Genomic DNA, 12,267 nt, shown 5'->3' on the forward strand with positions numbered 1-12,267 from the left:
TTATTTCGTCAAAGTTATAAAAATATGAATCTAACATTTGTATAATTTTTTGCTGTAAGTAGAGTCGAAAGGCTTTTTTTGAAAACTTCATGTTTTTTCTTATTAAGTTTACGAAGACAACTGCTGGACTTTTTGGCGGGAACGCGAGGAGTGAAGTTTTGAGTGATTAAGTGATTTGTTTTATTTTGTCTATTTAGTGTTTCTTCAGGATTAAATGTGTAATAACGGTGGTTTATTAACTTTTTAGTATCTACTGTGAAAGTGCACAAATGTGAGAAAATGAAACAAAGCCGCTCAACATAACTTCTCGGGATCCTCCAAAAAGTCTACTGAAAAAGACTTAGTAAATGACCACCATTTGACTGAGATTATATTTCATCCCATATCATCTCATCTCATTTCATGACAATTGATTAAGATTGCTTCGTTTTTTTATTATTCATAAACTCTAAATAATTAAAACGGCGAATTATAAAATTCCTAATACTTGACGCTGGCTAATGCACAAGCCGTGCCAGAGATAAACAATAAAGAAGAAGAAGACAACTGCTAAGTTGGCAATGTTGGCATCACTGGCTTTTAGGCTTCTTGATTCTTGCGCTGCCATTGTTGCCTGTATAGTATTTAAAAATCTTCAATTACTATTCACATGCTAAGATTCAGATAGATCAAATATAGACCAAAATGAAAACGAGGGAAGTAAATTTTTTTAAACTATAACCAATGAATTAAAGTATCAGTAAAATAATGGTAATTTAGTGTAAAGAATATTTAAAAAAAACTACAAAATAGTACATTTTAATTTTTGAACATCGTCAAAACCCTACAGAGTTTCTATGTGAACACTATTTTTTATCATTTTCATAAATTCTTCGACCGATATCTGAAATAGAAATTAAAAAATCAAGTTCAAAAGTAAAGGGTTATTTTTTTAAATGATCTACACCTTCTTGAACAATCGCATAGCGTGCCACTGGAGTATAGTTCCTCACTGCATGTCTCCAAGGATCATTTTTGCTTCGTATTATCGGGCTCACCCAATTATCCTTCTCGGCGTTTCTTGAGTATTATGACATGTTCTTCTAGAAAGGTTTAAAGGTCACCTGCATAGGTAGTAGTGTGACATTTCCTAATATATATGAGTGACAGCTACCTCTCACCACTAGGTAAGATGCTCTAGGTCTACTTTTAATCTAATAAAAAAAATGTTAAAAAGAGATTACTTTATTAGTCCTCACCATGACATTCACATTTAACGAATTTTACCCTCCTGAAATATCGTAAACTGATACGCCGAATGAAGCTAGTATAACCTATTGAAGTCCCTAGCTGGTTTTTCTTTTCTTCCTATTCCAGTAGGTCTGGAATAGGAAGGAAAGAAAAAAAAACGCAAAAAACTGCATAAATAATAGATGCATAGAAAATTACTGGTGGTAGGATCTCTTGTGAGTCCGCACGAGTGGATACCGCCATCCTGCCTATTTCTGCTGTGAAGCAGTAATACGTTTTGGTTTAAAGGGTGGGGTAGCTGTTATGACTATACTGAGACCTTAGAACTCATATCTCAAGGTGGATGGGAGCAATTACGTTGTAAATGTCTATGGGCTCCGGTAACTACTTAACACTAGGTAGGCTGTGAGCTCGTCCACCCATCTCTGCAATATAAAAAAAAAAAAATATCACACTTTTTTTTTTTTATTGCCCTTGTATGCAGACGAGCATACGGCCCACCTGATGGTGAGTGGTTACCGTCACCCATGGACTTCAGCAATGCCAGGGGCAGAGCCAAGCCGCTGCCTACCATTTTCAAACAATCAGTGTGCTTTGTGCGAGTTTTTTAACGTTCTCGATAGCGTAAAAGTTAGCCCAATTTTGTATGCAGTTGGAACAGCGCCCCTAGCGGCAAACATAGGCAAATAATCCCATTCCATACAAATATGAGTTAACTTTTACGCTATCGAGAACGTTAAAAAACTTGCACTAAACACACAGGAGATTGTATCTCTGCTTTTGTCGTTTCATTATTCTATCTCATTAACATAGTCACAGACATAAACAAACCATCATAGCTCTACAGCATATAGATAATTTCAGTCTCCTTCTGGTCATCAAGTTTGTACGTTTCTCATTAGTACACTTATTCGAACCTTCATAGTCTAACTAATAAAAAAATCATTACAACTAACCAGTCCGTCGAAATCTTTATCGGCATCGTCAATCATTTCTTCAATCTCCTCGTCCGTTAAATAAGTACCTAATATTTGAGATACTTTCTTGACGTTTTCGAAATTTATGAAACCTGTCAAACGTCAGACAACATATTTCGAATGCAATGAAGGGCACAGTATGGAAGGTAGAATTAAGGAGTACCATATCAGTATAATAGTGTCCGCTGTAAAGTAGGCAATCAAGGTGGCGCCATAGTAGCAAGTGGAAAGATTTAAAAACAGCACCATGCATTACTTCAACCCAGGACACTTGGCTCTGCTTAAAACTGCTGTATTCATATCATTTCCACTGCCTACACTAGCGCTATATGGGTGAGTCTTCCAATAATAGCTCGCTGTTTACATGTGGACAATTTTTCAACTTGTCCCTTAAACAAGATGATCCTCATTACATCTACCCTCCATAGATAATAGAAGCAAGCACTTAGAAGCAAGGAAAACACTCACTGTGTTTCGCTGAATAACTATCCCATCTTTCAAGTCGGAACGAATTACTCCTACGCGCCAGATATAGGTAGAGCGGTACCTACCTTTTTTTTCCTGCCTAAGCTGATAGCCTTGAAAGGCTATGTCAGCGTAATCGAGAGTGCAGCTAACACTGAACCTAGCAAGAGCAGTGCTTCGCAGAATCTACCACCAGATCGAAAACGCGACCCACTGAGAAGATCCGGCGAGAAGCTCAATGGGCTGTATCTATGGGTTACTTTACTCGTCGAGCCCTTCGTTTTAAGCAACGGTTTCAGCGAAGACGGTGGGCTACCGGGCTACCTTTAATAGCTCACAAAATGCTCTACCACCAGTAATTTAGTACATAATATGATTGCTATGAACCACCTTTCAACCATGAGCACTCATGATCATATTGCTCGCTCTAAAACCATATACTTTCATTGAGCACTTATGGGACGACGTATCGCAACGTATGACTGCAAGAGCGTCGACTCTACCACGGCTATGACAGTAAATCAATCCATTAAAATTTCCACGTGTCATGTTTTTGACAGGGCATATAAGCTTTGAAGTTTATAAGGTCAAATATCTGTATGGCTGTTTTATGAGTGGGCCGTTTCTAGCAATCCAGTAGACAAAGGAATACCACGTACCACTGTCATCGTCATCGAAGAGTCGGAAGCTCTTCATGATATCGCCGTCGCTGTCCAGGGCCATGATCTTTCTCATTATGGCCGTTTCGAAATTTTCGAAGCTCAATTTCCCGGTGTCTCCTTTGTCCACCGCTCTTATCATTGTCTGCAGCTCCTCGTTAGTTGGCTCGTAACCTGTCCAATTAGGGAGAACAACAGCAATCAGTTCAGCTCATTGTTTCGAGTTCGTCGCGGTCTAAAGCACAAGACAGCCGGTGTACTCTTTTTTATAGTAAACTCCTACGATAGCTCGTGTGGTTAAGTGGTCACCGGAGCCCATAGAGATGAATGAACTAATTTCAATTTACCCTACTCGGTGACTCGCCCCAGAGAGCTCTCCACTTCAGACACAAGTTTTGATTGTCTCTCCTGTACCACAGAAAGACGCTGATGGAAGATATATCGCGCACTCCCGTGCTGTCATCCATATAGGAATGCATGCCATCTATAGATAGTATGTCATTGTTATACAGGATGAAGAGCGTGGGGGAGAGCACCTTATAGAACTTTATGGGATGCCAGCGTTAATAGTCGTGGTATCGGAGCAGCAACCGTCTAGAACGACCGTGATACTCTGCCCATCCAAACATCTAGCGATCTATTGGCATAGTCTCTTGGGGGTTCCGTAAAATGGTTCGACAGTTTCGACAAAAGGGCCCTATGCAAGACCTTATCGAAGTCCTTCGCGATATTAAGGCTTCAGCCCTTCTGTGAGTAAAGTATACAAAAAGATCACCAGCTGAGCGACCGTGACGGAAACCATACTGTCGGTCACTGTTCAGCTGGCGATTCTCAAGATACTTCAGGAATAGAGTATTTATTATTCGCTCCATCTTCTTGGAAAGCAAAGTAGCTACTGCGATAGGCCTATAACTCGATGGGTCTGGCCGGTCAGCTTTCTTGGGGATAGAATGAACATGAACTGTCTTCCGTAAAGTTGGAACCCTATTAGCGTAATAGGAAAGGCGATACAAACCAGTTAGCGCAGATGTCAGCTCAGGGGTTCAATTTCAAAGTAATCATTTGCTACCACAGACTCAAGGAATTGTTCTTTGTATACTTTTAGGAGCTGGGCACACCGTTGCATGGCACTTAGACCTTTGGGAACTTTTGTGTGACCCTCCTAATTTTTTTCATGTTCATATACCTAATGCTTTGATGGCAACACGAAAATCCTCGGCTCTTATTTTCCCTTCTCCTGTATAGTCTAGAAGGTTGAATGCCTCGCGTAGATCTTGCTCCTTACGGATATGAAAATAAAAACCAAATCAGGAAATACTTCGAAATATTTTGGTATATTAAAAATAATAACTGGGAACAAATCACGCACGGTCATCCGTCCCCAATTTAGTATTCCCTGTGTTAAGGGTACCAGACACTGTCATACATACATTTCTATATATTCCTTTAAAAATACATTCCCACCCAGACAAAGAGTGAACAAATCTGTATTATCACATTAATGTTTTGCCCGATTTGGGAATCGAACCCACGATCCTCGGTACAACAGTCAGAGCTGCTAATTACTGCACCATCGAGTCAGTCCAGTAAATACGTAAACATGAAACAAAATTTCTATTTTACTAATTTTACGTTTGGTGAACCACCCATACACAGTCTTAAACTACTAAATTAGCTTTTTCAATATTCTATGTTTCTACTAAAGATAAGTTAATAAATCAGAAATATTTATTTGTTGGCACTATCATGGGCACTTGAATACCTTTTTAATTTAAGATAACAGTCTTCGCAATAATACTACCTGTGCGTTCGTTAAGGTCAATTTAGCTTTTATTTCATTTACTTTAGACGACTGGTTCAAATCCTCTTCGCTATTGGAATAAGCGATTGTTCCGGAAACTACAGTTTCCTCCATTTTTCTTTATTATGAGTGAAAACACGTAGGTCGCGCTCACTATCTTACGATTTATCGAACTAACAACCCCTTAGTAAAAATTAATTACCTACGCGAAATAGGAGGATGGATCCAACCCTTTTGTTAAATTATTGCCATGATAAATTAATAAATTATACCATTATGCGATTTATATTTTTCGTAGCTTAAAAACTAGTTATTTTGTTGTATAACTTTGTTATCATTATAGTCAATTCAAAAACTTCGTCCAGGAAATAATTATGTCATGACACAGTTAGTCGACCATGGCTCACTTTAGTCCGTACTATTTTCATATTATTCGTACGTAGTGTCATTTCACCATTTACTAACCCTATTCTACCAGTAAAAGCTACTACAATGTTATACTAGGAAATGCTAGCGTGCATTTCAGATCTACACATACCTGTGCACTTTTATTTTACATTATCGAGTAAGGTCTTAAGCTAATACAGCAAATAAAATCCCACAACACTTTTTTTGGTCCACTTCTACTAATAAAACAACTTATCAACACTACCTTTTCAAGTATTAACGGTTGAATCAAGGAGACTCGATAGATTATTAATCACCTGTTCTTTGCTAAAAATCAATCGAGCATGGACTTGTAATTCATGTTCTTCTTCTTTTTCTTCAATTATTACATCTAACTCCGTTGAACTGTCGCCTTGATTTATTGGATTTGCTTCTTTCATGATTTTCGATCAGTGTTTCAGATTATCGTTAAGTAAATTTGATGGCCCTTTTATATTTTTCTGTCAGAAAACAGGCCGCCTTAAGTCAAAAGAGTTTTATAATTTGGTAATAAAACTAGAACAAAACTTTTACAAAAATGTTCATTTTATTTTAATTTTTATTAGTCTTGCAACATACAAACGCTCGCGGCGCCATATTTTGTTTAGACTTTTGAGGTTAAGCCGTACCGACGCCGTTATTGTTTTCACGATAAATTAGTTAATAAATCAAGCAGAATGAAACTCGTCAGGTTTTTAATGAAACTAAGCCACGAGACGGTCACTATAGAGTTGAAAAACGGCAGTGTCGTTCATGGAACAATTACCGGGGTGGATGTCGCTATGAACACACATTTAAAAGCCGTAAAAGTTACGTTAAAAAATCGTGAAGAACTACAATTGGAGACCTTGAGTATACGCGGGAACAATATCCGATATTATCTACTTCCAGACAGTCTGCCTTTAGAGACTTTGTTGATCGACGACACTCCTAAAGGCAAGGGCAAAAGGGAAGGATTTGCGCGCGGCGGCGGCGCCAGAGGTGGTCGTGGCAGAGGCCGAGGTGGCCGCGGAGGCCCCAGAGGCGGTCGTGGAGGCCGAGGTCGCGGACGCCGGTAGATAAAAACCTAATTTTAAGCCAAACTTGATCACAGTAAGTGAGGTCTGATATTTGTGATTGAATTAAATTTTCATGGTGTTTTTTATTCTACTAAGTAACAGTGTTCATGCTTAACACAATAATAAAACTACAATAATTACTTGCAAACTGTTATTAAAAAGTATTGTGGTCCTTTAGCCTAAACAAAATGTTTTCCTGGACGACTTTTTTACACAGCGATGCAGGGTTCCTTGGGTCTTGTAATTTAAAACATAAACTAGAGAATACATTAAATTGTAATTTAGTAAACATATTCCGTAAAGATAAGTCAATAAATTGTATTGTGTAAGATGAAATTCTTTTATTTATGGAATCTGACCGTATCTTAATTTCAGGACATTTCACAGATCATACTGATGTGTGAAGCATTGCACGAGTATATTCCATGACACTTGATTCAATCATCATCCTTATCATATTGTTGTATTGAGAGTTAAAAGGCTGTTTAATTTAAGTGATATAATGCTTAAATATCTATACTTATTATATAAATCTACAGTGGTTTTTCCGGATGTTGTGTTATAACAACAGGACCATGCATCAGATTGACTTGAAACTAGGTATCCATGTAGAAAATACATGTACTTCATGGATAGGCTAATATTTATATGAGTCGTCTATTATCAAAGGTGGCAATCTGTGCATTTGGACAAAAAAAATTTAATGATATGTCAATACAGATTGATTTGAATATAATAGTCTCCTTCAAAGAATACGGTTCAAAACCTGCATTAAATAAAGGTTAATAGTTAACCTGTTATTTATCTAAGATGTCGTTCAGAAGAGTTCTGTGACTGCCAATGGAATACAAAGTCAATAATTCGTTTTTCTGATTTTCCAATGATTGTCCAAAAGTCACATTGCCGGTTTTGATAATAGACGACTTATATGAGTGTTGGACTCCCTAAAAATAATGACAATAAATAATAATGTTCATTTTAAATGTCCAGTGAAGTGGGTGAGTGTGGCTAGTTTATCTATATAATTAAAGGTCTGTTTTATTTTGTATCATTATAAAAAAAAAATTCAATGTTTTTACTTGAACTTCGATTAAGTTTACCTCATTTAAATAGCTGAAGAAGTTTTATCTTGTAAGTTCTCTCTCGGCTCTCCTGTAAGTTATAATAAATGTTGCTTAAAACAAATAGCCATTCATCCCTCTATATAACTTATCATGTTGTATCGTATCTAATTATCTGGTACTGATTTGTTACCTGAGCCCATAGACAGACACCTTGAGACATGAACTGGAATTCTCAATATAATGTATAAGGTAACAGATTTCTCACCATGTAAACCTGAATGCATGATTGTTTTGTGACATACTGAAGCAGGATTGTGGTACCTACCTGTATGATTTTATTAAATGCCATATCACCAGAAAATATTGTATTTATGATGACAATAGTGAAGTTACAGTCTACAAAAATACAGTCTGAAAACAACCTTCATTCCGAGATGTCAAATTCTATTTGGATTTAAATTTTAATGGCAGATACTTAAACAGAACTATTGATATCCTAAATAATTATTATAGAATAGGTTTATACTAGTGTTTATTCCCCATAGACACAACTCACTCAGTTTCTGGCTGTATCTTTTTAGTCAGTGGTGATTATGATCCAGTAGTAGATTCAGCGAAGCACTGTTCTTGGTATGGCTAGTGATAGCAAATTCACTCAAGTTGACCCCCAAACTCATCTACCCGTCTGGACGTTGCTGGTATAGTAAATAGGTAGGAAAAAAGAGCTTAATATAGCAAGAAAGAGCATCTGTTCAGTTAGTGCTTGATAGACAGGTTTCTTCTAATTAAAACCTCCTTATTTAACTTTTTTTTTTATTGTTTATATGGGTGGACGAGCTTATAGCCCACCTGGTATTAAATGGTTACTGGAGCCCATACACATCTACGACGTAAATGCGCCACCCACCTTGAGATATAAGTTCTGAGATCTCAAGTATAGTTACAACGGCTGCCCCACCCTTTAAATTGAAACGCATTACTGCTTCACCGCAGAAATAGGCAGGGTGGGGTACCTACCCGTGCGGACTCATAAGCGGTCCTACCACCAGTAATTTCGCAAATTATAACTTTGCGGGTTTGATTTTTATAACACGGTGTTATTCCTTTACCGTGGAAGCCAATCCTGAACATTTATTGAGTACGTATTTCATTAGAAAAATTGGTACCCGCCTGCGGGATTCGAACACTGGCGCGTCGCTCAACATGAATGCACCGGACGGACGTCCTATCCTTTAGGCCACGACGACGACAAAATTCATTAGTATTATGCAAGTTTTGTATTATATATGAGTCGACTATTATCAAAGCCGGCAATCTGACTTTTGGATAATTATTGGTAAATCAGAAAAACGAATTATTGACTTTGTATCCCATTGGCAGTCACAAAACTCTTCGGAACGACATCTTAGATAAATAACAGGTTAACTATTAACCTTTATTTAATGCAGGTTTTGAACCGTATTCTTTGAAGGAGACGATTATATTCAAATCAATCTGTATTGACATATCAATAACATTTTTTTGTCCAAATGTACAGATTGCCACCTTTGATAATAGACGACTCATATATACATATTTGAATAAGAGGAAGCCCCTAGTTCATAGCAAATTCTACTTAGTTGTAAAACTATCCAATCAGATACTTTCGATTCACTTGGTGCTTATAAGGACTCCTAGCACCGGTCACTGTTAACTTAGCCCTTATACACTAACCAGTAAGTTTCTCGCTTGATGTTCTGGGTCCTGGGTAGGGATCCAATCTTTTTTTTTATCGCTCAGTTGATTGGATGAGCTCACAGCCTACCTAGTGTTAAGTGGTTACCGGAGCCCATAGACATCTACAATGTAAATGCCGCCACTCACCTTGAGATATAAGTTCTATAGTCTCAGTAATCAGACAACTAAAAAGTAATCTTTGATAATGGAATCATAGATATTACACATAATATTTGAATAGAATCATAATATTGTTCAAAGTAATGATTTCTATTAATAATAATTATTGTCGAATTTCGACTACTGCGAGACTACGTACCTACTACTATTAGTAAATACGTCTTTATGTGTAATTTGGGTCAGTGTCGTCTTTCTATACATACCTAAATGAGCGGCTTCGTTAACGGTATAATTAAACAATTAACAGTTTCAGTGCCATTGATTTTTACTCATATATACTGAGAAATGAATGAACTCGTCGTGGCCTAAAGGATAAGACGTCCGGTGCATTCGTATATAGCGATGCAGCGGTGTTCGAATCCCGCAGGCGGGTATCAATTTTTCTAATGAAATACGTACTTAACAATTGTTCACGATTGACTTCCACGGTGAAGGAATAACATCGTGTAATAAAAATCAAACCCGCAAAACATATAATTTGCGTAATTACTGGTGGTAGGACCTCTTGTGAGTCCCGCACAGGTAGGTACCACCGCCCCGCCTATTTCTGCCGTTAAGCAGTAATGCGTTTCGGTTTGAAGGGTGGGGCAGCCGTTGTAACTATACTGAGACCTTAGAACTTATATCTCAATGTGTGTGGCGCATTTACGTTGTAGATGTCTATGGGTTCCAGTAACCACTTAACACCAGGTGGGCTGTGAGCTCGTCCACACATCTAGGCAATAAAAAAATAAAAAAATAAAAAATGCCAAAGAAATCCTTTGCTTTTTATGTCCTTCTGTGTGAAAAGAGCACGTCAAGGAGAAGCTTATTTTTTTTTCTTTTTTTTTCCTACCTAAGCTGATAGCCTTGAGAGAATATTTCAGCGTAACCTTAACTAGTAGGTGAGCTCACGGGGCTCAAACCTGACGACGTTGCTAACACGAACCCTAGCAAGAGCCGTGCTTCGCAGAATCTACCGCCGGATCGGAAACGCGACTCACTGAGGAGATCCGGCGAGAAACTCAGTGGGCTGTGTCTATGTCATTTACTCGTCGAGCCCTTCGTCGCAAGCGACGGGTTCGGCGAGAACGATGGCCGGTGCTTGAGGTACCTAAAAGCACCGTTAATGGATCGGAAGGATCCGTAATGACGTTCGCGTGCGCGCGCCAAGACGTCCGTACAGTTTGATACCTAAGACCTATAATCAAACTGCTCAATAGTCTGTATTCCGACGCTCTGCACTTAATACGCATCAATAAAGAGTCGATCTATCGACGGTTCGCGCTCCATGGTTTAAAAAAAACTTCACACATTTTGTTACGAAATAATTGATGAGTTTGCGAGTGTGTTCGATAGATGGCGGTGTAATTATAATAGAGGTAGGTTGCTTATTATTATCCCAGAACTAACTTAAAAATCAACCCGCCGAGTTTCACGCCGGATCTTCTCAGTGGATCGCGATTCCGATCCGGTAGTAGATTCATTCCCGAAGCAGCTGCTTTTGAATTGTTAGATCTCTTTCGGAGGCGCTTGGGCAGCTGTTGGCAAATCCCACCCCTCTTGGCTGAGCGCTTGCTCGCCCACCTGTCCTAGTGAAACTGGAAAGAAAGTAATTCCTCAATCATAAAAAAAAAAATTGCAGATAAGAACGAAGTTCCTTATTATAAAAATATTAATTTTAAGTTCTATTCGAGGTATAAAGAAAATAAAACTGGAGGTTTCGCAACAACCCACGGTCATTCGGTAACGTGCGAACTTATTGTGGTACACTTCATTCACGGTTGTTTGCATAAGAGTTAGTGTATTGCGCAAACTAACGATCTGAGATCGTGGTCAATGAACGATAAAAAAATATGTTATTTTTTGTACGTTATTACAAAGTTAAGTCGTACACTGTGTGCATTACTAATAAAAATCTTACGTTACGGACGTTTTTCCGGGTTAGGGTACCACTCCGCATCGTCCCATAAGGAACATCGTTCCAAAAATCCCAGTATCGCTATCTGCGTCCTAAGATGACTACTTATCATGAGCTTCGTCTGCTTACAATACAACGAAAACAAACAAAAACGATACAATATTTTCAGACAAGAAAATTATTAGTATTACATTTCTTAACGAACGAAGCCTTTGACAAAAGCCATATCGCATTGTAGTTTTGTCACAAAACAAATACACATTTTTTTTGTTTTATTTCGTGGTTCGCTCATTAAGTTATCGATTGTTTAAAATGTAGGTATTCATAATAATATGTCATTGCCCTTACATTTATAATTAAGAGATAATGCACAGGGTTCCGTAATCAGAATGAAAGTTTATAATTTTTTTTTTTTTATTGACTTGTAGGGATACGGCCATACAGCCATATGTAGGCATACGGCCAACCTGATGGTGAGTGGTTACCATCGCCCATCGACGTCAGCAATGTCCGAGGCAGAGCCAAGCCGCTGTCTACCATTAAGTACTCTTCATAAGCCTAGTTTGAAGAAGGACATGTCATAGCGCTCGGGAAACACCGTGGAGGGGAGCTCATCCCAAAGCCGGATGGTACGTGGCAAATGTCTCTGGAAACGCACCGTGGATTAACGCAATGGCTCCAGGTAGTATGGTAAAAACGAAATGTTGGTATCATTTCGAACAATTTCTCAAAGCACTCCCCATGAAAAATACGGTACAAAATACAGAGAGAAGCGAGGTCCCATCGCAGAC

General features: G+C 38.3%; 2 protein-coding genes across 3 annotated transcripts; one reads left to right on the forward strand and one right to left on the reverse strand.

Annotated features, from left to right (window-relative positions):
• Nucleotides 1–770: 770 nt before the first annotated feature.
• Nucleotides 771–11,151, reverse strand: LOC101746941 (uncharacterized). Of its 2 annotated transcripts, XM_038020023.2 has the most exons (7): nucleotides 10,969–11,151; nucleotides 7,717–7,768; nucleotides 5,837–6,019; nucleotides 4,518–4,611; nucleotides 3,332–3,505; nucleotides 2,187–2,299; nucleotides 771–883 (listed from the first exon to the last, which is right to left on the reverse strand). In XM_038020023.2, exons 3-7 carry the CDS (start codon nucleotides 5,957–5,959, stop codon nucleotides 824–826), a joined length of 564 nt encoding a protein of 187 aa, XP_037875951.1. In that variant the 5' UTR covers nucleotides 5,960–6,019; nucleotides 7,717–7,768; nucleotides 10,969–11,151; the 3' UTR covers nucleotides 771–823. The 2 variants fall into 2 exon arrangements, with proteins under 2 accessions (XP_037875951.1, XP_004926495.1); XM_004926438.5 differs by lacking the exons at nucleotides 5,837–6,019; nucleotides 7,717–7,768; nucleotides 10,969–11,151 and adding an exon at nucleotides 5,133–5,382.
• On the forward strand, nucleotides 6,156–6,784 carry LOC732940 (small nuclear ribonucleoprotein Sm D1; the record flags this gene model as incomplete). Its single annotated transcript, NM_001046939.2, is given in 1 exon segment — nucleotides 6,156–6,784. A coding segment is annotated over 1 exon segment (381 nt). The 5' UTR covers nucleotides 6,156–6,235.
• Nucleotides 11,152–12,267: the final 1,116 nt, after the last annotated feature.

This window comes from Bombyx mori, chromosome 24, assembly GCF_030269925.1.
Source record: "Bombyx mori chromosome 24, ASM3026992v2".
Lineage (NCBI taxonomy): Eukaryota > Metazoa > Arthropoda > Insecta > Lepidoptera > Bombycidae > Bombyx > Bombyx mori.